Source organism: Choristoneura fumiferana, chromosome 2, assembly GCF_025370935.1.
Source record: "Choristoneura fumiferana chromosome 2, NRCan_CFum_1, whole genome shotgun sequence".
In the NCBI taxonomy this organism is placed as follows: domain Eukaryota; kingdom Metazoa; phylum Arthropoda; class Insecta; order Lepidoptera; family Tortricidae; genus Choristoneura; species Choristoneura fumiferana.
The window spans coordinates 19,684,851-19,708,641 of record NC_133473.1 but is presented as its reverse complement, the minus strand read 5'-3'; the positions used below and the strand labels follow the sequence as shown (position 1 = coordinate 19,708,641).

Below are 23,791 nucleotides of genomic sequence, written 5' to 3'. Positions count from 1 at the left end.
TGCAAGACTGGTTTAATCAACACAAAAATAATGTTAAAGTCGTTCCTTGGCCTGCCAGATCACCGGATTTAAATCCCATTGAAAAATTATGAGTTGTTATAACCATGTCCAACGTTGGGATAACAAAAATAAGCGAACTCCGGAAACGTTAGAAGCCCACTGTGTAAAAATAAGGGACAGTATTCGCGGCTCTAATATGTGTGAAAATCTAGTTGCATCGATGCGATTCTTTTTGCAAGCAGTTATCGACAATCATGGTGGTTGCAACAGTTATTAAAATAAAATTGATAGTTACGTGTAGACCGGGTTATATACTCAAACAATTATGTTATAATAAAATATATAAGGTGCGGAATATTTTCAGGGTATGTAATTAATAACCTAATAATTAATTATACACATAAATTATTTAAGTATAGTGTGGTAATATTTTTTTGCTTCATACAAAAATACCATTCCGTTCAAAAAAATTCATCCTCGCATTAACATTAAATTAACTGTATTTTTTTTAATTTAATTTAATTGAAACCAATTAACGACGATGCAAATAATCGATCCTTAAAATATCCGCATCTGATTTCCTAGCACACTGTATTATATGAACCAAAATATTTATCTTTATTTGTGATCCTGTAGGTATCACTTTGTTATGAAAAGTAATTATTTGATTATTATGAACAAAACTTTTAATTATACCTTGATAGTTTTGTTTACTTATGTGAAATAAGTGTGAAAGTTCAATATATGACTGTAATCTTATTATAACTGTCAGTAACACACTACAGTGGATCTACGCCATCAATTATTGATAAGTAAATGTTTAAAACTGGAAACTTCAATTATTATAGTTTATAACGCGTACGAGTCTTATGATAACCCGGTCTCAGGTATAATTTACTTTCAAATACTATTTTTTTATTGTGGTTCAGCTTCAATCCTCTTTCCAGAATCGGAAATGAATACTTAAGCTAATACCTCAATAAAATGTTAAAATACAACTTTTGATCAGGTGCTAATAAAATAACTGAAAACCTCACACGACACACAGAAAATATTTTTTCATTTTATTTTAAGTTAGTTGTTGAAACATCCCTAAAACATTTAATTGGCGTATGAATTCGTAATATTTAGACTGGACACAATAAAAAAAGGATTTAAAAACTCAAACACTACCTGATTTAAAACATAGTGTAATCGATTCTACTCTGGATTCTGCGCAAACTACTTTCTGGTTTTCAGTTATTTAATTAGTATATAGTATATAATAACTGCGTCAATATTTAATGAATAGAAATATTGTTTTAGGAATAAAAAAATTATGTTTTAAACTTCAAAACGTGTATTATTTCTGTTGCAACGTTATCCTTTTTTCAGAGTTTTTTTTTATTTCCATATCAGTTATCTACAAAATTAAAATAGAAACTTATAAATAAAAAATAAGAACAAAAAACAATTCTGATATGTAGGATACGAACTTATGATCATTTACGAGTTTATCTAAGCAGCCGACCAACTCAGCTATCGGCACATTGCTGTTACGGGGATAAAATATCGATCATATCATAATAACTGTTTAACAGCGCCATCTAGTTCATTCTTGTGAACACCTAACCAAATCGTCAACTCTCGTGTTCAAACGATTATAGAACGTAAGGTGTCCATCCACTTATGCAGGCCATTGTACAAACTAAATTCGAAGTCATTGAAGCATCCAAGAACCATCCTGAACATTATTTTTAAATTCTTGACTTATCTATCGACAAGTTAGGTCCAGGTCAAAAATACTGGTGTATATCTACACTGTAATACTTTGTTAACAACAGTTTTGTACAAAAGTTCAAACACGCAGTGATAGCGACAAGATACTAAAGTATAAACATTGTTTATTTGATCTTGACCGTGCAAAGTTTTAATACAATAAAAAATGTATCGTGCATCAAATTCCTTTACCTTTTTTATGCCTTTGTACTTAACACTTTCTTTTTTTTTCTATAACCTTTTTGTACAATAAAGAGTAAACAAATAATAATATTAAGTTTTAAATCATACACTACACATCAATGAAATACTTTTGTTGCTTTTGTACTATATTGTATAGCACCCGTGTGGTGTCGGGTTAGAATTACACCTCTCCATTTCTTCCGTGGATGTCGTAAGAGGTGCCTGAGGATATAGGTTAAGGTATACCGTAGGCGACAGGCTAGTAACCTGTCACTATTGTACCGTTTTTGTCAAACTTAAAACCTTATATTGCTAAAAATGGCTCCGAAGCGGTAACGTTTCGTGTGCTCTGCCTACCCCATTTGGGAATACAGGCGTGATGTCTGTGTGTGTGTGAGTGTGTATTGTATAGCTCTTTATTGTACATAAAACATGTTGAAACAACTTTTAATTTTTGTTATTTGAAAGTTTTCACCTCTTAAGTCCTCGTGTATTTTGTACATTTAACATCAATAAAATTGTATGAATAACTGCTGAATCTACATTTGGACCTGGAGTATGAATTTTTCAATGAAATGGAGACTATATAAATTTATTAAAATAATTTTAAAATATGTCAGACTTACGTACGAAGTTAAAATTGTTTTAAATTAAGTATCACTTAATTAAAAATAGCTATTAGTCTCGATTAAGACGAGTTACTTTGAAAATTACTGAAATTAATTATGCCGTAGTAATTAATTCGTGTAACGAATATTAAATTACATTAGTCTGAAATTAATACATTAACATGTCAAACGAGAATGCTTTCGAGTAATAATTACACAAGTTCTCAACACTTCACTTACTAAGATAGTTAAACTTATAAGTTTCATAAATAATTCCTTTATCAAACAATGCGATGTTACTATACCTTTTTTTAAGATATGTATCTAGATCTTACAGTAAGGTCACGCTAAATACAGTTGGTTTGATGCGTGTGTGTGTGTGTGTGTGTGTGTGTGTGTGTGTGTGTGTGTGTGTGTGTGTGTGTGTGTGTGTGATGGTTTGTGTTTGTTACTCCTTCACATTAAAACGGCTGGACGGATTTGGATGAAATTCGGTATGTAAGGTAGAGGTAGCTGGTCGTCTGGAATAACACATAGGATAATTTTTATCCCGGTATTCTCGCGGGAATAGGCTGAAATCTCGAAATTTCAACCGCTGGACTAAGAGTCATGAAATACGGCACGGTTGTTTTAAATGAAATAGCGATGAAAATCACGTATTTTTTGAGCTGTCCCACAAGAATTTAATAAAATCCCAGAATTTAAATTTAACTGTCTTAAAGTGTGCTGGATTTCGAAAACCGCGGGTAAAGTCGAGTGCAATACAATATAAGTTTTAGAAGAAGCATTCATTTCAAAGCGTGATGCAATCAAAAGTGTTCACCAAAAACGTGATTTCAAATTCATGATTTAAATTTCTAGCTGACGTTATCTTACCGTCACAATGCCCCCTGGAGATAAAACCGCACCTTCGCTATCTGCCTTCAGAACAGACTCAGTCGGGTGCTGACACTTAGTGGATTCCACTCGTTAGCGAGATTTTGACGTCTCATGAGAATCCCGAGTGTTTGACTATTAAAAAGATCCGTGTGTAAATATGGCGACGTTTGAGGTTTTTAATTTTATTTGTTGAGCTCAAACTGTTTTTTTAAGCTTGATAGAAGAAAATGGGTAGAGAAGTTAAAGAGATTGTGTAATCAGATCGCGAATTACAGTAGAGTTTGCGTGTTGCTTCTTTAAATTTTACTTGATTGCTTCAGGCCAAATAGCAGCTCGATTAAGTACTTTTAGAATAGAAATAACTTAAAGAATTTCCTTGCTCACCCGCGACCTTACTATAGCTAAGCTTATGCAAAATATGCGTGTTCATGCAGTTCCTCCACCTCCACACTGTAAGAACACACACAAATCACACAAACCCATCTATCACCACCACCACACAATACTGACGCGTTTCGAACTCAACCAGAGCACCACACAACCGTACACCATGCTACCAGTTGTTAGACTAACGAACCACAACCACCGTTTTAACTTGTCATTGTAACTCCCCAAGTACCCACATACGTTTTATGAAACAAAACAAAACTACCCACAAATTATTAATAAATTTTTTAACCGTCCTTCAAAACTAACTTGATTTTTATATTATTATATTATATTTTGTAGTTCATTGATATGGACCTCCGCAAAGTAACGCCTGATTCAATAAATTAGAAATAATTTATTTGCAAGAATACGGTTACAGGTCTACTAACAGGTCTTAAGTTATGCATGGACATGCATACTGAACCTGCAAACAAGCGTGCAAATAAGAATACAAATTCATCTGTAAACTATACATATTGACTATTGCATATTTAATATTTTTCTTATACCTAATATAATAGCTTTACAACAGAGTGTTCACCAAAACAAGATGAAACTGTTTTAGTTTTTGTGTTGTTTTTGGAATTCGCCAAGTTACTAGTCAAATTTTTAACGTGATATCAAAATAGTGCAATTTCATAAATTATGAAAAATATACCGAGCGGGAAAAAATCTGGCCCTCAAATGAATGCAGAATCGTTGATTTTGTATGAAGGCTGGGCCAAATTTTGTACCGCTGAATATATTTACACATCCAAGAACAGACAACCGTTAGGGGAGAAAAGTTCTCGAGTGGCCGACATCGTGAGAGTGGCGGACAACCGGTGGATGCAAGTGAAGAGTGGGATTGTGGCGTTCTAGGAGGGAGGCTTTTGTTCAACAGTGTACGTTTTTTCGTCTGATAATGACGTACACATTTCTTTTGCCAATACTGAAACACATTTAAAAACTTAATGTCTTAAAATGGAAACTCCTTGCGCTTCGAGCTGAAAGTCGACCATGTCATGCCTGCCTTCACTGAGGATGAATTCAAATTAGCTCCCAACATCGTTGACTTGAGAATTGCATAAATATTAATGATTTTAGGGACAAGACTGATGGATTCGGATTAGCTTAAAAGGGATTTCTTGGAACACAAAGTTTTCGGTAATGTGTCTCTATTAATTGAAAATTGTTGTTTACGTTTTTAGTATAAATAAGAAATATTGTACTAACGTGTTTCAAGGGCATGTCATCATTATCATCATCTCAGCTTGCATGACCCAGTGCGGATGGAAAACTTTACACGAACTATGGAATTGTTTCACAGGTTGTACGGGTTTTCTCACGATGTTTTCCTTCACTCGTATTAAATTTCAAATTCAATTCCGCACATTAATTCCGAAATACTCAAGAAGTGCGAGCCTGGATTTGAATCCACGACCCTCTACTTGATAGGCCATAGGCAGACCACTAGACTACCACGGCTTACTTTTTACTAATTGTAAGATAACTTACGAGTAAAATAAAATACTAGTATAAGGGGCTGTTTCACCATCCATTGATTAGCGTTAACCGACGGTTAAATGTGATGCCGTCTCCGTCTATTTGAACAAAACAAATAGAGACGGCATCACACCTAACCGCCAGTTAACACTAATCAATGGATGGTGAAACAGCCCCTAAATATATCATGGGACACCTGACACCAAAATTGTCCTAATCCCAAACTAAGCAAAGCTTGTAATATGGACACTAGGCAACGGATAAACATATAGATAAATGCTCACTTAAATACATATTTAACATCCAAGACCCGATAACATGTTTGTTCGTATTATTCATACAAATATCTGCCCCGACCGGGAATTGAAACCGGGACCTCCGGTGTCGTAGTCAGGTTCTCTAACCACTTGGCCATCCGGTCGTCACTTAGATACGAGTAAGTATTCTTAATTTCTAGTAAAAACAAAAAAAAAAAACCCTGAGCTTTAGTATGCTACGAGTAGGTTAATGATGGTGATGATGATGAAAGCACGCTCACACTTTCTAGGTTCAAAAATATTTGAGTCGCAAAATAACGAATTTGTTATTGTACACTAAACATATATCTGAAAATAAACGCTGAAACCGTTACCCGTTGTTGCTACTGCCAGCCTCAAATATTGCGATTTGATAAAGCATCGGGCTTACGTGACGTTGTCGATGTCAGGGCGTGTCTCTCTCATGAAAATGAACGGGAAATAATTTCTTTTCGCCAATCCGACATGTTTCCTTTGAGAAAAGAAGGGAAGAGACAACGGAGGCCTAATGATGTCTAAATAATGATATGCTTTATAGTTAGTGTCTTCAAATCCTATACTACAGGTAAAGTAGTACCAAATACGACAGTTTAGCGGCAAAATATGAACATTAATGAAACTGTTTATAACTATATCTTGGCACTAGAAATGAGGATCTGCTTAGTTTGCCAAAATTTAGACGTCCTACTTTGTCCCAAGTGGTATGGGCAGGGGGCAATGTTTACATGACCTGCCCGGAGGGCCTAAAAACAATAAAAAGAATGTCAAATCAACATTTGTAAATAAAAGAGGGTATATGTGTGTGTATATGGTGTTCTTTATTAACACTCTTTTACTAGGTAGTTCAATTTGAAATTATATTTTAAATCTAATACTTGGTAATAAAAACCTGCTTTTTGAGGTCAAATTGACATGAAACTTGGCAGTTACCTTAAGCTAAACTCCTTGACAAAATAATGGGTGGTAAAATAAAATGCTCTATAAAAGCTTGTGATTTTTTGTAATGCCATCCCGTAGAAAAGTTACTATTATGATCGTACTAAGAGATCAAAGATACTGAATAAATAGAAATACATATTGTTGAAATTTATCTTTTAGAGCCTGGAATAAATTTACATAAATTAGACTTGTATTTCGCTATTAGCGTTATCTGTTTTAAACTGATAAAAACCTACTTCATTATTCCTAAGCGCTTGTTGTTGTATTTATGTTTAATTACAACCAATTATTTTTTCAAATAGGTAGCTTTTTCTGTTTTAGCAATGATTCTGCCAAATTCGATGTTGTTAAAGATACCTAAGTATGATACCTCCACGTTCGCATATACAAATAAATGCCTAAATGTATCGTCACTTTAACAGTCCCATTTGCCGGACACAAAAAGAAGCAAAATTTACAGTTTTGTCAGTTTTAATAAAAAGTGCGAGAAAAACATAAGACAACTACAACCTATAGTGCTGTGAATAAAAGCTAACCAAACTTTAATTTGTTTCAGATCTGAACGCGTTAAAAATAGTGAAAGTGGTGGTGCCTGAAATAATTCAATATGGCGTTCAGGACGCTGTTATACTAGACTGTGATTACACATACGGCAACGACACATCAGGACTGGTAGTGAAGTGGTTCTTTAGGAATAAAACGCGGCCGGTTTACCAGTGGATACCGTCGCAAAAACCCCAAGATTTGGGTATTTTAAGGAGTAGGGTAGACTTGACATACAGAGCGTCCACTGATCCGCTGAGGATGCACAGAGCTCTAAGAATAGTAAAACCAAATACTGACATTTCTGGAGACTACACATGTGTAGTTTCTACTTTCATGGAGGAGGATCAGAGGACAAAACAGATGATTGTTTTTGGTAAGTAGTCTGAATTTCTAGCTTTCATCATCATGATCATGTCAGCCGTAAGACGACCGCTGTTGGATACAGGCCTCCCCCATAGACCTTCAGTTGCTTCGGTTGGAAGCGGCTTGCATCCACCGTGAACCTGCGGGTTCAAACACGTCGTCCGTCCATCTCGTTGGCCGCCCATTTCTATGTTTATTTCTTTTTAATGATATGAGAAGGTATCTTTATAATTACGTAAATCGATATACGATTATAATAGTCTTCATTTCAGTTTTTAATATTTTGTAGTAACATTTTAACGCATATCATTTACTATAAAACAGTCATGACATAGTTTTTTGAGATCCTTATGATAAGCTCTTGACTTTATAGAAATTATTAGAAAAAAAAAATTTGTAGACCCCATTTTATTGGCATCTCACAGCCGCCATGTTTTTTTTTTTAACGTCACCTATCTAAGGACACTTGAGTTGCAGGGACGATTCTAATGATACCTTAATTGTCTAAATCCGTACAGCGGCTTGGGAGATATGCGGTAATAAAGAATATTACATACATACATACAAGATACGCGCGAAAAACAATACCTCTTCTTGCAGTCGGGTAAAAAATTACTCTATGGTTGTATTGTTTCGATCAAATGTATGTCTACTGTTGCTTTAACTGCTGCGTTAACCTAATTCGATTGATTTTTGTGTATACTTGGATCAATCAGATACTATTTAACCAATAAAAGAATAGTACCTGTCATCATCGTCATATTAGCCAAACTATTTAGTGGATCCTCCCAATCCTTCCCAAAGGATATTTCTGAAGATGAGTCTGTGCTACTTGAAGCCAATGGAGTCTCAAGATCTTTACCAAATCGTACATCCATCTTGCGGGAGGCCTAGTTACACTTTTTCGATGTCCACTTCAGTCATGCGTTCTATTTTAAAAAATCGATGAAATACAAAAAAATCACGACAGATTAGCTGGAATAAAATTCGAATTTAATTCCATACATTGTTTATTTGCATCTCAAAAAGTAGCAAATTCATTCCATATTTTTAAGGTTCCGGAGCCAAAATGCCAAAAACGGAACCCTTATAGTTTCGCCATGTCTGTCTGTCTGTCCGTCCGCGGCTTTTCTCAGGGACTATCAATGCTAGAAAACTGTAATTTTGCACGGATATATATGTAAACTATGCCGACAAAATGGTACAATAAAAAAAAAAAAAAAATTTTTTTTTAGGATACCTCCCATAGACGTAAAGTGAGGGTGATTTTTTTTTCTCATCTAACCCTATAGTATAGGGTATCGTTGGATAGGTCTTTTAAAATAATTATGGGTTTGCTAGGACGTTTTTTCGATTCAGTGATATGTTTGCGAAATATTCAACTTTAATGTGCAAATTTTCAATAAAATCGAGCGTCCCCCCCCCTCGCCACCTTTAAAATCTAAACAGGTGGGTGGAAAAAAATGAAAAAATTCAGGATGGTAGTAAGTATATCAAACTTTCAAGGAAAACTATAATGGCTAAGTTTGCTTGAGAATTATTACTAGTTTAAGAGTAAATAGCAGCAGGTATAAATATATACCTAAACTTGGAATATTCCGTATAAAATACGAAATCCTTAGAAAACTATTACTTAATTCTTTTGTAATGGCTACGTAACCCTATTTCGGGCGTGCCCTATTCCGACACGCTCTTGGCCGGTTTTTATTTTAGAATTCAGTCCCTTTCTGACAACGACCTTGGACCTCATCTCTTAAAATAAGGTTAGGTCGAAAATAGCTATAACTCGCTCTAGAGCAACCTCGGGCTCGGCCAAAGTACGGTCCTACCCATTCAAGAACTTATGTACAAAATATTTATCACGCTCTATCCGGTGAGGGAACGTTGGAAAACTTTCTCTTATTACATTACCTACTTTTGCACATATAAAAATACATGCTGCCTAAACGTTGGGAACACTTATGCTAAACAAAAAAAATCGTGTGTTTGGATAGAAAGTTTAAAAAAACAATTTACAGTGTAACTTGTGTTACTTTTAGTTTATGTCCGACAAACTTTATTGATAAACATGCCATGAGAATTGTACGAAAACCAACAACATATAAATTAGAATAGAATAGATTATAAATATTTTATTCGTTTCTCGCACATTACATAAAAACATAATAAAAAGACATAAAAAAAAATAGTATAAACATAAAAATAAGTATTATGTATACCCGAAGCGACCCCGCCCCGCCGTGTAGGCCAACGGTGGTCTTCCGCTTTGACCGCTTGGTGACGTCACGGAAGGCGACAAAAATTAACTTACAAAAAACAACAATATCAAAATACAAAACTAATTTTAAAAAATAATGCATGAAACCAAAACATACAATGCAACTAATTTAAACAGCAAAACAGTAAAACACTAACCATCCATAGACCACAGACGTCGAACGTGGATTAAGAACATATACAACATATATATGAAATGCATGAATGGACTGTAATTAAAAAGCAAACCGAAAGTAACACAAGCAATATGACAACTTAAAACAAACAATAATGACATTTAACACATAAAAGAACTTTACAACAACACCAAACAGTACAAACCTCCAAGGAGTTTGCGACAATATAACTATTTGACGTGACCTTTAATTTTGAGTGGACGCTTGGCTGATGATGATGATTCTAAAGTACTTATATATAGTTTAGTTTAGTTTATTTATTCATTCAATACATCATTACATTATAATTTACATAAATGTCAGTTATAAGAATTTGTATTGAAATCGTCAAGGTAATATGATAGTAATAATTAAAAAAATAAAATTCTAAGCATGTCATGTGATGTAAACAATTAAAATTAGACTGGTTCTCCTCAAGGGATCGTCAGACTGAAAACACATTGAAATGTATATTTATAAAGAATAAATGTCAAGGATATGTCAAGATTAAGCAATAATTGAGTAACAATTTAAATGTCAATGTAAAACAATAAAATAAAACAAGAAATAATATAACAATTTAAACAATAAAATTAAAATGTCAGATTCATAAATTCATTTATTTATTTATTTATATTTCTAGATTATAAAAAAAAAGCTTTGTGTTCGTATATCTTAATATGTTGTGTTAAAATGCACTTTACCTGTTATCATTTTCCCGGGTATTTACCTCAAGAGAATCTTATAAGGCGTGGCGAAGAAAACAAACACTTTCGATCGAAAAACATTTTACTTTCACGCATGGCTTACTTTTCATGTTAAAACAAAGCAGACAACTTTTTTCTCAAATAACATTTCAAACGCTAGATCTGTCTGCTAAACGTCGGCTTATATTAATAAAATAATAATATACGGAAACCATTTTTGAAACATAAAGGTACGTAAGTAATTTTTGTTGTACACGTGTTCACATATTTATCATAGTAAACTTGCTCGGTTATTTCGTGTTTTACTTGCTGGGGCTCAATGTTGCAAGAGACAAAAATAATACCTTCATCAAGTGCCTTGAAATATAGTATAGTGTGTTACTGGCAGCCAGGCTTTTTTAAGGGAGTTTAAAGTAACGTATTTCTGTAACTCAAACATGACATTAATTTAATTGATATACTAAAATTCAGACTTGGTTAACTTTTTAACAAAACTTCGAGTATCATCATCATCATCCCAGCCTATATACGTCCCACTGCTGGGCACAGGCCTCCTCTCAGAACAAGAGGGCTTGGGCCATAGTTCCCACGCGGGCCCAGTGCGGATTGGGAACTTCACACGCACCATTGAATTGCTTCGCAGGTTTGTACAGGTTTCCTCACGATGTTTTCCTTCACCGCAAAGCTCGTGGTAAATTTCAAATGTAATTCCGCACATGAATTTGGAAAAACTCAGAGGTGCGAGCCGGGGTTCGAACCCACGACCCTCTGTTTGAGAGGCGATAGGTCAAACCACTAGGCCACCACGGCTTAACTACGAGTATAATTGCCAGCAATGTACAGCAAAGTAAATTGACAAGTAAGTGTAAATGACAGCCGACAGATACTTTGATTATTACTTGTTAATTTACTTTACTGTACATTGCTGGCAATTATAATTTTGTTAGAAAGTTAACAAAGTCTGAATTTTAATTTCTTACTTAATGAGGGCTATCGCGTATGAATTCGCCACTAGAGGCGCTAGTGTAGCGTGAGGTCTCCGAAATGTCAAATCTCATAGTTTTTGGGTGAGCTACGCGGGTTTATTTGTAATTAGAATAAATTTGTGAATAATTTCCAATATCTGAAATTAATTATAGCAAATATGCGTTCCGGGGCAATGAATGTCTGACAGTTTTGTCTTTCGGAAACCTTTGTCCTCCCTTTTTTCCGAACAAAACGGGGACTATGCAACACTGTGGCATGGTCAATATTTTTATGGTACGGTTTTAAGGTGTATTAAATATGATTTTAATCTAAACTTTGTTTTCACGCCCGTAATAACAGACTTTGAAAGCCATACTTAAAAACCTCACGCTACAGTGCGCCATCTAGTGAGACAAAAAACGATAGCCTCATTAAATCAATGTCATGGTTAAGTTACAGAAATATGTTACTTTAACTTCCCTTCAAAAAAACCTGGCTGCCGGTAGCACACTGTACGGTTACTGTAAGGTATTGGTGTTAAATGACAATGAAAGTAATGTTAAGGAAGCCAATCTTAACGCAACAATTACTTTGTCTCCCTCTTACCTTTAAACCGATTTAAATTACATTTGGTACAGATATAGTTTGAGACCCCGGAGAAGACATAAAATATTTTTTTACTCGGTAAATTTCATTTTCTGTGGGTAAAATAGTCAATTGTTGAACAAGGGACTAAAATAACTTGAACTAAATATGTCGTGTCATTATGGTTCTTTAGTCTCGCGTTAAATAAACACTCTACTTTTCACTTAGAATGCGAGGAAAAAAAACAATGTTTTGTTAAAAATTATAATAATATTACTTTTTAAAAACGTACACTCGACTAATGTCAGGCCATCTGTTCCAAAGGCAAATACAAAAATACAATTTTTGCGTGGTTTTTTCTTTTCTTTTATTATTTATGAAGTGACGCTTTAAAATCTTGTATATTTAGCCAACAGTTTCAAAATTTAAAACTATTTTAAAACTAGTTGGACTATGCATTATAAAATGAATTAATCCCTTATATAATTGAATAGATTCATATTCGTAATCATTAATTATGTTTCACGGAATTAAATCGTGTTTTTGGATAGTTGTTATTTTGAGGTTATTTCCACGCCTAAAAATCCTCCATTCACAAATACCGTGTTGGCTGTTTAGGGGTTTCCAACGTAAATTTAATAAGAATTACTTTAATCCCTAGAGACTAAAAAGGAGCTTTAAAAAGAGACTAAAAAGGAGCTTTAAAAAACATGAGAAGTGACAAGTTATTCGCAGATAGGAACTCGGACAACAGTAGTTAACAGTGAACAATAAATTGTGTAAAGAGCCTTCAGTGGAAGATGTTTGATTAATTAAAATTTTGATAATTATTTTATTTATTTAACTGTGTAAATAGAACCCTCGTTTCGAATGAGTGACGTGGGTTAAAATCCTTTCGTACTCAAATGTCCCTTTTGGGGACTCTAGATCCATCACAATGAAAGTGTGGGATATTAAGAGTACTTGTATTGGAAATATAACTTCCTTTTTCATTGATGATTTGTATATTTATTTTGGAGCTCTAAATACTGTGTATTATCAAATTTCGTCCCGGTGTGAGTAAATTGTATAAAGTTAATACAGAAATAAATTGCGGAACCCATTTCGGTCTAAATAGGTACGTCCTACTGCAGAGCACAGGCCTCCTCTCAGATTGAGTTGGCTTGGGCAAGTTCCACGCAGTGCTGCGGATATCGGGAACTTTATATACCTACACCACTGAATTTCTTCGTGTATGCAGGTTTCCTTATGATGTTTTCCTTCACCGTATAACTCATGTTACATTTGAGATGTAAAAAAGACCAGCCATGTTTGGGTACGGAACCCAAAAAAAATAGACATGCGAGCTCAAATCGAACCCACGACACTGCGTCAGAGGCCATAGCTCAATCCAATGCTATCACAGATGCAAAACTATTGTCGACAACACAACAAACAGCTTTTAAAACCAAATTAAATATTTATGCATCTTCTAATTAACTCAATTTTAAGTATCAATAAAAAAAAGCTTATTGGTTTATACAATAAAAAAAATCATAACATATGCAGTCTAAAACAATTAGGTACAATAAAATAAAATATATCAATATATCCGTATTTTTATAGGTTTTTAGGTTGAGATTAAGTTAGTTTTAGTTCTATTCTTCATCGTTTTTTGTATTTAATGACTATTTGTTACTTAATGTATGTTAATTAAAAAAAATACAAAACAATAAAATTACTCTTTATCGCACGTCACAATGTAAGTAGTAAGCAGTACAGAAAGTCAGCCAAATATGTGGTCTAATCACCCTAAAGTTGATAATCGTTTGCATGCCACAAAACAATAATGCCATAATAGACGTCTGTCAACTTGAAAGTTCGACTTTAGCGACATATTCATATGATAGGAACTTGTTTGAAAATTGATAGACCACTTATTTGGTTGATGGTACATGAAAAATTTACTTTTTAATTTACTTCAGGTACTTACTTAACTGAGCACACAAATCACACATCCATTAAACATACACACTTGAAAATCAGGGTTCTTTTATATTTTGCCAAGTTAGCTAACCGTTAACCTCTCCAGACGATATGAAACGTGTGACCGTCGTCTACCGTAGTAGTCTGTGCCTTAAAGTAAAAAAAAAAAAAAAGTTAAAAAACGTAAGTAAATAAAACTCACTTTTATACAACTTTTTAACGGCCGGATATCCCAGTGGTTAAATAACCTGACTACTGAGCTTGAGGTCCCGGGTTCGATTCCCGGTCGGCGCAGATATTTGTATGAAAAAAAAATGTTGTTTGCGAGTCTTGGGTTTTAAATATGTATCTAGTTATTTAAGTATAGTTTAAACGTTGCCTAGTATTCCATAACACAAGCTTCTAACTTTGGGACTGAGTCAATTGGTGTCAAGTGTCCCGTGATATTTTTTTATTTTATTTGTAAATATCATGCTTCTGTTAATTTTTTCTGTATTGTATCTTATTACTTTTTTATTCTGATCTGCTGCTGAAAATGTACCACCTGCTTTAATCTAGTCCTTACCTGTCTAAAAGATTGCCTGAAAGAGAACGTCTGTTGCTACCTTGTAATTTTTCTCCTGTGTACCATCAGCCAAATATGTGGTCTACCACCCTAAAGTTGATAATCGTTTGCATGTCATAAAACAATAATGCCAATAGACGTGTCTGTCAACTTGAAAGTTCGACTTTAGTGACATATTCGTTTGATAGGAACTTGTTTAAAAATTGATAGACCACTTATTTTGCTGATGGTACCTGTTTCTGTATCGCTTACTATTTGTGGTGTACAACAATAAAAAGTCATTGTATTGTGTTGTATTGTACTTTTTACTTTGATATCCAAATATTATGTATGAATATTATTAGCAACTTAATTATGTATGAATGTCTGCATCTAGCAAAGGCAAGTGTCAAAGTTTTATTTGCAATATAGACAGATAAACGAACTTTGACTTTTTAAATTTTTGATCTAAATTCCTCAAATAGAATAAAGTTAACATAAAACAAAAAAAAAACACAAATACAACTGGGTAAAACAATCGCTAGTCGTCTCTCCCTTCTACCAAGCCATTGTGTTTTTGTAGGACTTAGCAGTTTTATACATGCCAGCATCTGCTATCCGCTTCACATCTCTTTTTATGTCGAAAACAGTTGTAAGGCGAAGGCTTTTGGGTTATAAAAAAAGCTTTGTTACGCAAAATGCCAGTAAAATTTGGGCGATAATATATTTTGATTAAAAATAAATTCTCACAATAGTAGTACTGAATTTGTTTATAAACTTCCGGCAGCAGATTTTATAAAATCGCTGTTATTACTTTTTTTAACTGAAATTGTCTAATGTTTTAGTCATTATTTAACGTAAAGCAAAAGTAATGTGTAGCGAGCTACAAAAAAAAAGGATTTTACTCAGCTAACATTATTTCAGTGTATCTCTAGTTAAAAAGAACAAAATTACCTTTTTGAGAATGAGATTTTTATTACGTTTTAATACTTGTGTACCCTTTACTAAGCATTTTCTGCAGATGATTTATAAAAGATACGTGAATTCTTGTTTATAAGAAGAAAATACAAGCTGCCAAATAAGAAAACGCTTTTCTTTTCTTGTAAAGTTCAAGAACGAGCTTAAAATTTAAACCATTCCGCAAATATAATAAAAGCAATACGTATTTTATTGCAGTTTGAACTGTAATAAAAGGCATCGAAGGACCATAAAACCGAATTGAAGCAGAGCGTCTATAAAACGGGATTTAATATTCCACGACCTTCAAAACTTCTTCGAGTTAGTGCAGGTACGGTTTAGGGTGCACTGACCCCACTGCGGCGAACTACCAAGTTATGCATCGCGAATTTACAAGTAAGATTTGCATAGATAAGCTAGTTATAAACTTGGTTAAACATTTGATTTGGGGGTTTCAGTAGCTTCTTAAACAACCTTATTTAAGCAGCGGTGCGGAAAGCATGCAAAAAAAACCGGCCAAGAGCGTGTCGGACACGCCCAAGACAGGGTTCCGTAGCCATTACAAAAATCAAGTAATATTTTTCTAAGGATTTCGTATTGTGTACGGAATCTTCCAAGTTTACGTATATTTAATACATTAGGCTGCTATTTACTCTTAAACTACTACTAATTCTCAAGCAATCTATCCGTTATAATATTTCTTGTAAATTTGATATACTTACTACTATCCTAAATTTCAACAAATTAGATTTTAGAGGGGAAGAGGGAAGCTCGACTTTAATGAAAATTTGCACTTTTAAGTTGAATATTTCTCAAACAGATCACTGAATCGAAAAACCGTTAAGGCAACTCCCCAATGGTTTTAAATAAGGTACCTATCTAACGATACCCCAAACTATAAGGTAAGTCGAGAAAAAAAATCACCCCCACTTTACGTCTATGGGAGGTACTTACCCTAAAATAGTTTTTTTATTTTTTATTTTACCACTGTTGGCGTGACAGATTTGTATATTCTTGGCAAGTTACAGCTTTCTAGTACTACCGGTCTCTTAGCATAGCCGCAGACAGACAGACATACGGACAGACATGGCGAAACTATAAGGGTTCCTAGTTGACTACGGTCTCAAACAGGTAACTACTTGTGCCTAATAGTGCGATGTATATTGACCAAAAAAGTATGTAAATTTGCAGTTTTCGTCCGACTTTAATTCGGGGTTTTTTTTTGTATGGTTGTTACCCGATTACTCCGCCAATTGTGGGCCGAATTTCAAAATCCTTTTTTTGTTCTAAAGGACATACTTCCGAGGTGGTTCCATTGACACCATGTCAGGATCTGATGATGGAATCCTAGAGAAATCGATGGCAACACTCGAAATTAAAAAGCACACCGCGATTAGCGACTTTGGCATTTTTAACGCCAAATCAAGTATTTGCTTTCACAAAATATCATTTGGTGAACTGGACCCCGATGATGAAGACCGTAGGTACCCGGTACTTCGTTATAAAATAATAATAACCATGCCGTGTTTGAGCTTAATGGAATCGTTGTGAGATGCACTCTTTGGCTACAAATCACTATAAACTATGAAAAAAACGAGCCAGCAGGAGTGATGCTAAATACATACGAGTATGTAGGTGAGGTAGACGACTATAGTTCCACTCCTGCTGGCTCGTGCTGAGGCACCGACTTCAAACTAGTAGAAATTTATTTTTAAGGTTATTAAAGTCGGTTTCATTTTATGGTAATCTTTTTCTTTAATTAAAATTTAACGCCATAAATCTTAATCATATGCGAGAAGCTTCGTTAGTGCCCTTGAAATTTCTGTATAAGTACTTAATTAGTTGCAATAAAATAAAAACCACTGGCAAAAATCATGCATGATAACTTAACTGACTTTTTACAATGTTCTATATCCGCCATTACATTTTTCCTTAACAAGATTGTGCAAAAACACATTTTTAATACCAGCGTTAAGCGATGAGTTTTTGTTGAGAATACTTATAATAATATTTTCAATAGATTTTTTTTTGGGAGCTGTACTTTTTGTTCACTGTTCTTATGAGGTAGATACGAATAGCTATAGAACGATTTTAAAGCCTTTTAAAAACATTTTCAAGTAAGAATAACAGCAAGCAGGTACTTTAGACTAAACAGCCGTCTGTATCCGGAGCATGTCTTATAAGGCTTCCAAGCTACTACTTCACGTACGAAGATAAACGTTTAAAAAGGTTTAAGCCGTATGCCGTGCCAGCTCTCAGCTACAACCACAGATGTAGTTATAGCGATAGACATGTCACTTGTACAAAAAAAGGGAAATAACCCAGTAAAAAATATAATTAATTAGCTGTTGCAAGCGACTCTGTCCGCATAGAATTCGCTCGTTACTATCCCGCGGGAACTATCCTATGTCCTTCCCAGGGATTCAAATTCTCTGATACCAAATTTCATCTAAATCGGTTCAGCGGTTTAGACTTGAAGGTAACAAACAAACAGACCGACTTACAAACTTTCGCATTTATAATATTAGTGGGATTATTAAAGCGAAAAATATTGTCAACCCTAGTTAAATATTTAGTAAAGATATCTTTGGCTGTTTTTTTTTAGGTAGGTATTTCGAATGATAGAGGGATACTAATTAAAAAGCCAGACATCTTAGAAGTGTTCTTTATTCGTCACCTTTACTCATCTACAATTTACATATCTCGCTATCTCTGTCGGTTTGACCTTTGTATCGATATTGCCCTTACAGAATAATTGTATCCATATGGATAATTAATACACACATACAAATATGACGCCTGTATTTCCAAATGGGGTAGGCAGAGCACACGAAACCTTACCGCTTGATTCATGTTTTTAATATAATTGTTATATTATGTCACTTTATGTTTTTGAAATAATTATGTATGTAAGGAAGAACATACGTGATTTTCCCACTAACGTCGATAAGCCAAAGGCTACTAGAAACAGGGAAGCTTAAAGTTCCATCTTACAGACTGGCTAAAACCAAAAAGTCGTTTCTGGGAAACATACTTTTTTATAATAAAATTCCAAAAAATATTATAAATGAAACAGATACAAAATTGAGATCTATTGTCAAGAAGACATTAATATCTAAGGCGTATTATAAAATTAATGATATGGACAGGGATATTTGGAAATAATTCCGATCCGCATTAGCGATCCCTTCAAATAGCGAACCTACTGTGTTAAAAATAAAGTTGTGTTAAATACTTATGATTATCATTTAATAATATTGTAAAATCTGTTTAAAAATATATACCTACCTCGTTGAGTTTCTTGCCGGATTCTTCTTAACAGAGGTTTTTCCGAACCGGTGGTAGATTTTTTTGACATTCATAAGTGCTTGTTATAGCCTAAATTGAATAAAGATATTTTGACTTTTACTTTGATTACTATGGTAGGCGATATTGTTTTTTTTTTAGTAAATTAGTTTATACTATTAATTAATGACATACTTTATACGATGTTAAAACTTTACTGAAATAGGGTTTGCATAATATGAAAAAAAAATTTTTTTTTTTGGGCAAATCATTCAATGATACCAATTTCAAATACTGTACAATGGAAATCTTTATAAGGAACCATTGACCCCTATTCCGTTTTACGGATATTGTTGCGTATTTACCAGTTAATCTCACTCGTCTACAAAACTTTATTATTCTAAACTGTCCACTCAGCGAACTTTCTAGTATCTAAACAATGTTTAAATACTTTTTGCAAGTTACATAATGTCTCTATAATGTCATGACACAGCAAACTTTGGCCCCGAAGGAGTAGTCAGAGTTATGTTCAAAGTTTTACGTTATGGTGAATAAGTTAAGTTCAACATTAAAGTATAGTTAACTCGTTACGTTTGTTGGCCCGAAGACAACGCTAAATCAAATTAATCATGGTACTTAATTACTCTCGGCTTGTTGCTGAGGAAATAACTTTATTCATTTTCAATCAATTCACGACAAAATTTGGATGTTTGCAGTGATTGTGAACATTTTCAACGTATATATATTTTGCTTTTATTCACAAAATACTAAATTTTATGCTTCAACTTTATACAGTACTTTTGTATTGTATTGGCATCGAGCCTCCATATATTCTTGCCAATTAAATCAGTTCAATACGTTGATTATATATTTTGGTACTCTTAGTTTAAAGAGAAGCTGGTAAAAGTGTGTAAAAGGTTACAAACTTGATAATCATCATCTTGAGCTGGAAAACGTACACTGTTGAACCAAAGCCTTCTCCTTAGAACGCCACAACTCTCGCGATAGCGTCAGTCCCGTCTTACGTACCTTTACTTGCCCGAATTTCATTTGCTCGAATTTCACTTGCCATACCAACGTTTGCCATAAAATGTATAGAACCGTGCTGTTTTCAGGATTTTTTAAAATGTCATCTTATAGAATGCAGTGTAGGTTAGGTTAGTTTAATATTTACTTGAAGGAAATACTATTTCAGGAATAATTTATTTTATGACAAAAGGAAATTATGAAAAACGATACATTATGGCATATGAAATTCGGGCAAACGATAGAGAACCCGTCTGTCCACCTAGTAGTAGACCTGCCAACGCTTCGTCTACCGATTCGTGATCGCCACTCTAGAACTTTCCTCCCCCAACAATTTGATATCCTTCGAGTGACAAACCAGTTATTTTAAAATAATTTAGTATCATTGATTATAGCAATGAGAACATTGTCAAGTTGTCAAAAGAAGACAATCGAGCATCAACTTATCCTAATGATAACTTTAACTTACGACATAACTAAACGCACTAACACAGAAGTCAAGTATAATAACTGGAACTTGCTCTAATGTGTAAGTCATTTAGACCTACGCGTTTTGGCATGTTGCCGGTATGCACTACGTCTGTTTTAAGAGTGACGCTAAAACAAATCCTTAGAAACCCGGACGGATGGCAACCCTATCTAAAAACAAATAAACTTAACCTGTTCTTAGTGTAAACAAAACTTCCACATTCCAACAGCTGTGAGCCCGGCACCCATACTAGTGTTTCCTTGCAGTTCCCGAGACCAACTTCCGCCTCATCCAGAATAAGACTGACGATGACACTGTGAACGTCATCTGCGCGGCGGAAGGGGCCTTCCCGGCGCCGAACCTCACTCTGGCTACGCCTGATAGGTAAGTCATAATCATCATAATCATCATCACCATCATCATCATCATCATCATCATCAATCTGATTACTTAAACTTTCTTACATAAGTCATAAGTCAGGAAATTAGTCTATGAAAAAGTTCTCCCGAAAAGATCGAAACTAGTCGGGCCGTTCCTGCCTTATAATATAATCGTGGGTTGAACCGTTTATTTCGGTAAATTTAAACCGCTAAACAGATTTCGATAAAATTTGATATGAAAAGGATATGGGATAGTTTTTATCTTGCCAATTATAAAATTATTAATAAAATTTTATAATTCTAGCGGGAGCGGAATATCGATAAACAATTCTTTGTAGACAGAGTCACGGGCAACATCTAGTAAACTGTTAAAGTTACAAACATCGCTCGAAGAGACATTAGATTAAAGAAAAAAGAAAAATACCCGCTGTGCATCGATATTTAATTTTGTTGATCAATTCTGGTTATTTATTTAGTTCAGTAGTTTAGTTCATAAAAGTAAAAACTAAATCGTTGTGAGACTAACATAGAATGTTGATTCTGCACAAAGAATAAAAAGGAAATAATACAATTGACATAAAATTAAAAAACAATTAGGGTAAATGAAATAGGGAATGTTTAAAGCAATATCATTGGTGTCAAATATCTCATGATATTTATTTATTTACTATTTTATTTTGATATCATAGCGTTTTAGCTGTCGCAAATTCACTAAATCATACAATCAGTATCATTGCAATATTTAAATCCTAACCAACTTCGTTCAATCTAGTTTTAACCTCAAACACTCGAGTTTCCGTTTACCCGCGATTCCTCTCTAATTTCATCCAAACGCTAGGCATCAAACCGTCAAATTTACGTTGACCCTCCTCACCCTCTTCAAACGCTTTAGAAGCAGTGGTGAGCGGGGCATGCAGATTAAATTTGAGGTGTCCAAATTGGATGGTCGTTCCATCATGTTAGGATCTACCAGTGCATATACTAACCGCACTGCGGGCGCAATTCCTGATAGTCCCAAGCAACATGTGATATAGGGTGTTACGAGATTGTACAACACTTTGGTAGGAAATCGTTCAATTTTCACGTTGTTCGTAGAAATATTGGCTGTTTCATTTTAGTTGGAGACTAAATCGACTTGGGGCCTATCGTTGTGTTAAGGTTCGACCAAACCGCTGCTTAAAAACGGTGACGGTATGGAATCGCAGTGACGCATCGTATGCGCACCGGTTTTTTTGCATGTTTTCCACACCGCTGCTTAAAATACGCAAACGGTGCGGAATCGCAGTGACGGGCCGTAAACGACAAGACTTTTGTTCGATAAAGTCCTGACGTTTACGGCACGTCACTGCGATTCCGTATTTTAAGCAGCGGTGTGGAGAGCATGCGGTAAAAACGGTGCGCATACGGTGCGTCACTGCGATTCCGTGCCGTCACCGGTTTTTAAGCAGCGGTTTGGTCGCACCTTTATGATTATTATGACTATTATGTAGGTATGTGACAGAGGGTAGTTTTTTACTGTATTTTTTTTTTGGTTATTGTGTATTTGTGTATACCTAAGTATTCACATTAAAAGCGGAAGAAAAGGAGGAGTTTATAAATTCAGATGTAATTTTTTTTCCTTCGAAATACCTGCACCGACAGGGATCGAAGTATCGAACCCGGGACTTCAAGCTTTGTAGTCAGGTTTTCTAAACACTGGACTATAGGACCGTATTTAAATCGTTTGAAATATTGGCTCTCACAACCCATTTGGGATTAAATCGAATCAGCATTTTTTTCATGTTTTGTGATATTTATAAAATGATTATCATTACTATAAACATGTGTAGGTACGAGTATTAGCATTTTTAACCCCCGGCTCAAAAAGAGGGGTGCTATAAGTTTTACCACTATGTGTGTGTCTGTCTGTCTGTGGCACCGTAGCTCTTAAACGGGTGGACCGATTTGAATGCGTTTTTTTTATTTGAAAGCAGGTTTTCTAGCGATGGTTCTAAGACTTAGGTTCAGCCGTTTTTAAGATATTGAACTTTGAAGTGACAAAGTCGGGGATTTTCCAACTTTTGTGGTACATTATTAAACTTTAAAATAATGTTTTAGCTCAAGGCAATCAGGCGTCAAATTCATCATAATTATTTTTTCTTAGTAAAACTTCACAAAAAGGGATGATATATATCAAGTCGTGTAAGAAACTTGGCAAGCGTTTGTTCGACCTAGATTCAATCTGGTTGCATTTTCTACTGCCACCTGTTTCTATCTTACCAACATTTATTTCTTCAGAATGAAATCAGAATTTCTATTAAGAAAATGTATTCATACTAGCTTCGCTTTTGTTTTAGAAGTCTGCCCTAAAATCTTGTTTACGCTATGTTAGCTTAATTGAGTGTTGATAAGTTCATTAGTCATATTTTTCTTTTTATACGTTGCTGCTAAATAAATAAAACAACATTGCCAAAATCAGGCCCTTGTAGGCAGTGTACATACTTAACTAAAAGAAACTTATAGGTATAATTTTTCAAATTTTAGACATCTCGTCATACACGAACATTTATATTGCTAGCAGTATTTTGTATTTAATAGTTCCACATCAACCAACCGTACAATAACCCAATCGGTGTGATAGCATTAATTCCGGCAAAGAATAGTATAATTATAATTTTATTTATATCCAGTTATTATAAAGCTTTATTCTGGTAAAGTTAAGAATCTGTGTTGTGTACGCCAAATACTTGACAGACTTTTCATGGTACGCGGAAGAGGGATATTCATACGAGAGTTTCGGAGCTCATTGTTGGTCCTCTGCACGGCCGGCCTTTGACGCTGTAATAAAAGCAGCTAAAGAACGGATTGCTTTGGTGACGTCAAAAGATTATTTTAACAAAATGGAGCTCATTTTTTCAAAAGATCACTGGAGCACGCTTGTGCGAGGATCACAGGGAACAAGAGGTTAACGATGTATGTCCTGCTAGATGAATTCCACTAGTCATTTCAA

The 23,791-nt window shown here is 34.5% G+C and overlaps 1 protein-coding gene across 1 annotated transcript in view; it reads left to right on the top strand.

The window, feature by feature from the left end:
* The window catches only part of LOC141445316 (uncharacterized), an 84,733-nt gene that overhangs the window by 47,113 nt on the left and 13,829 nt on the right, over positions 1–23,791 (top strand). The window contains exons 2-3 of the mRNA XM_074111113.1: positions 7,134–7,496; positions 20,689–20,806. Coding sequence (XP_073967214.1) covers positions 7,134–7,496; positions 20,689–20,806 — 481 coding nt within the window. The remainder of the gene's footprint in view (positions 1–7,133; positions 7,497–20,688; positions 20,807–23,791) is intronic.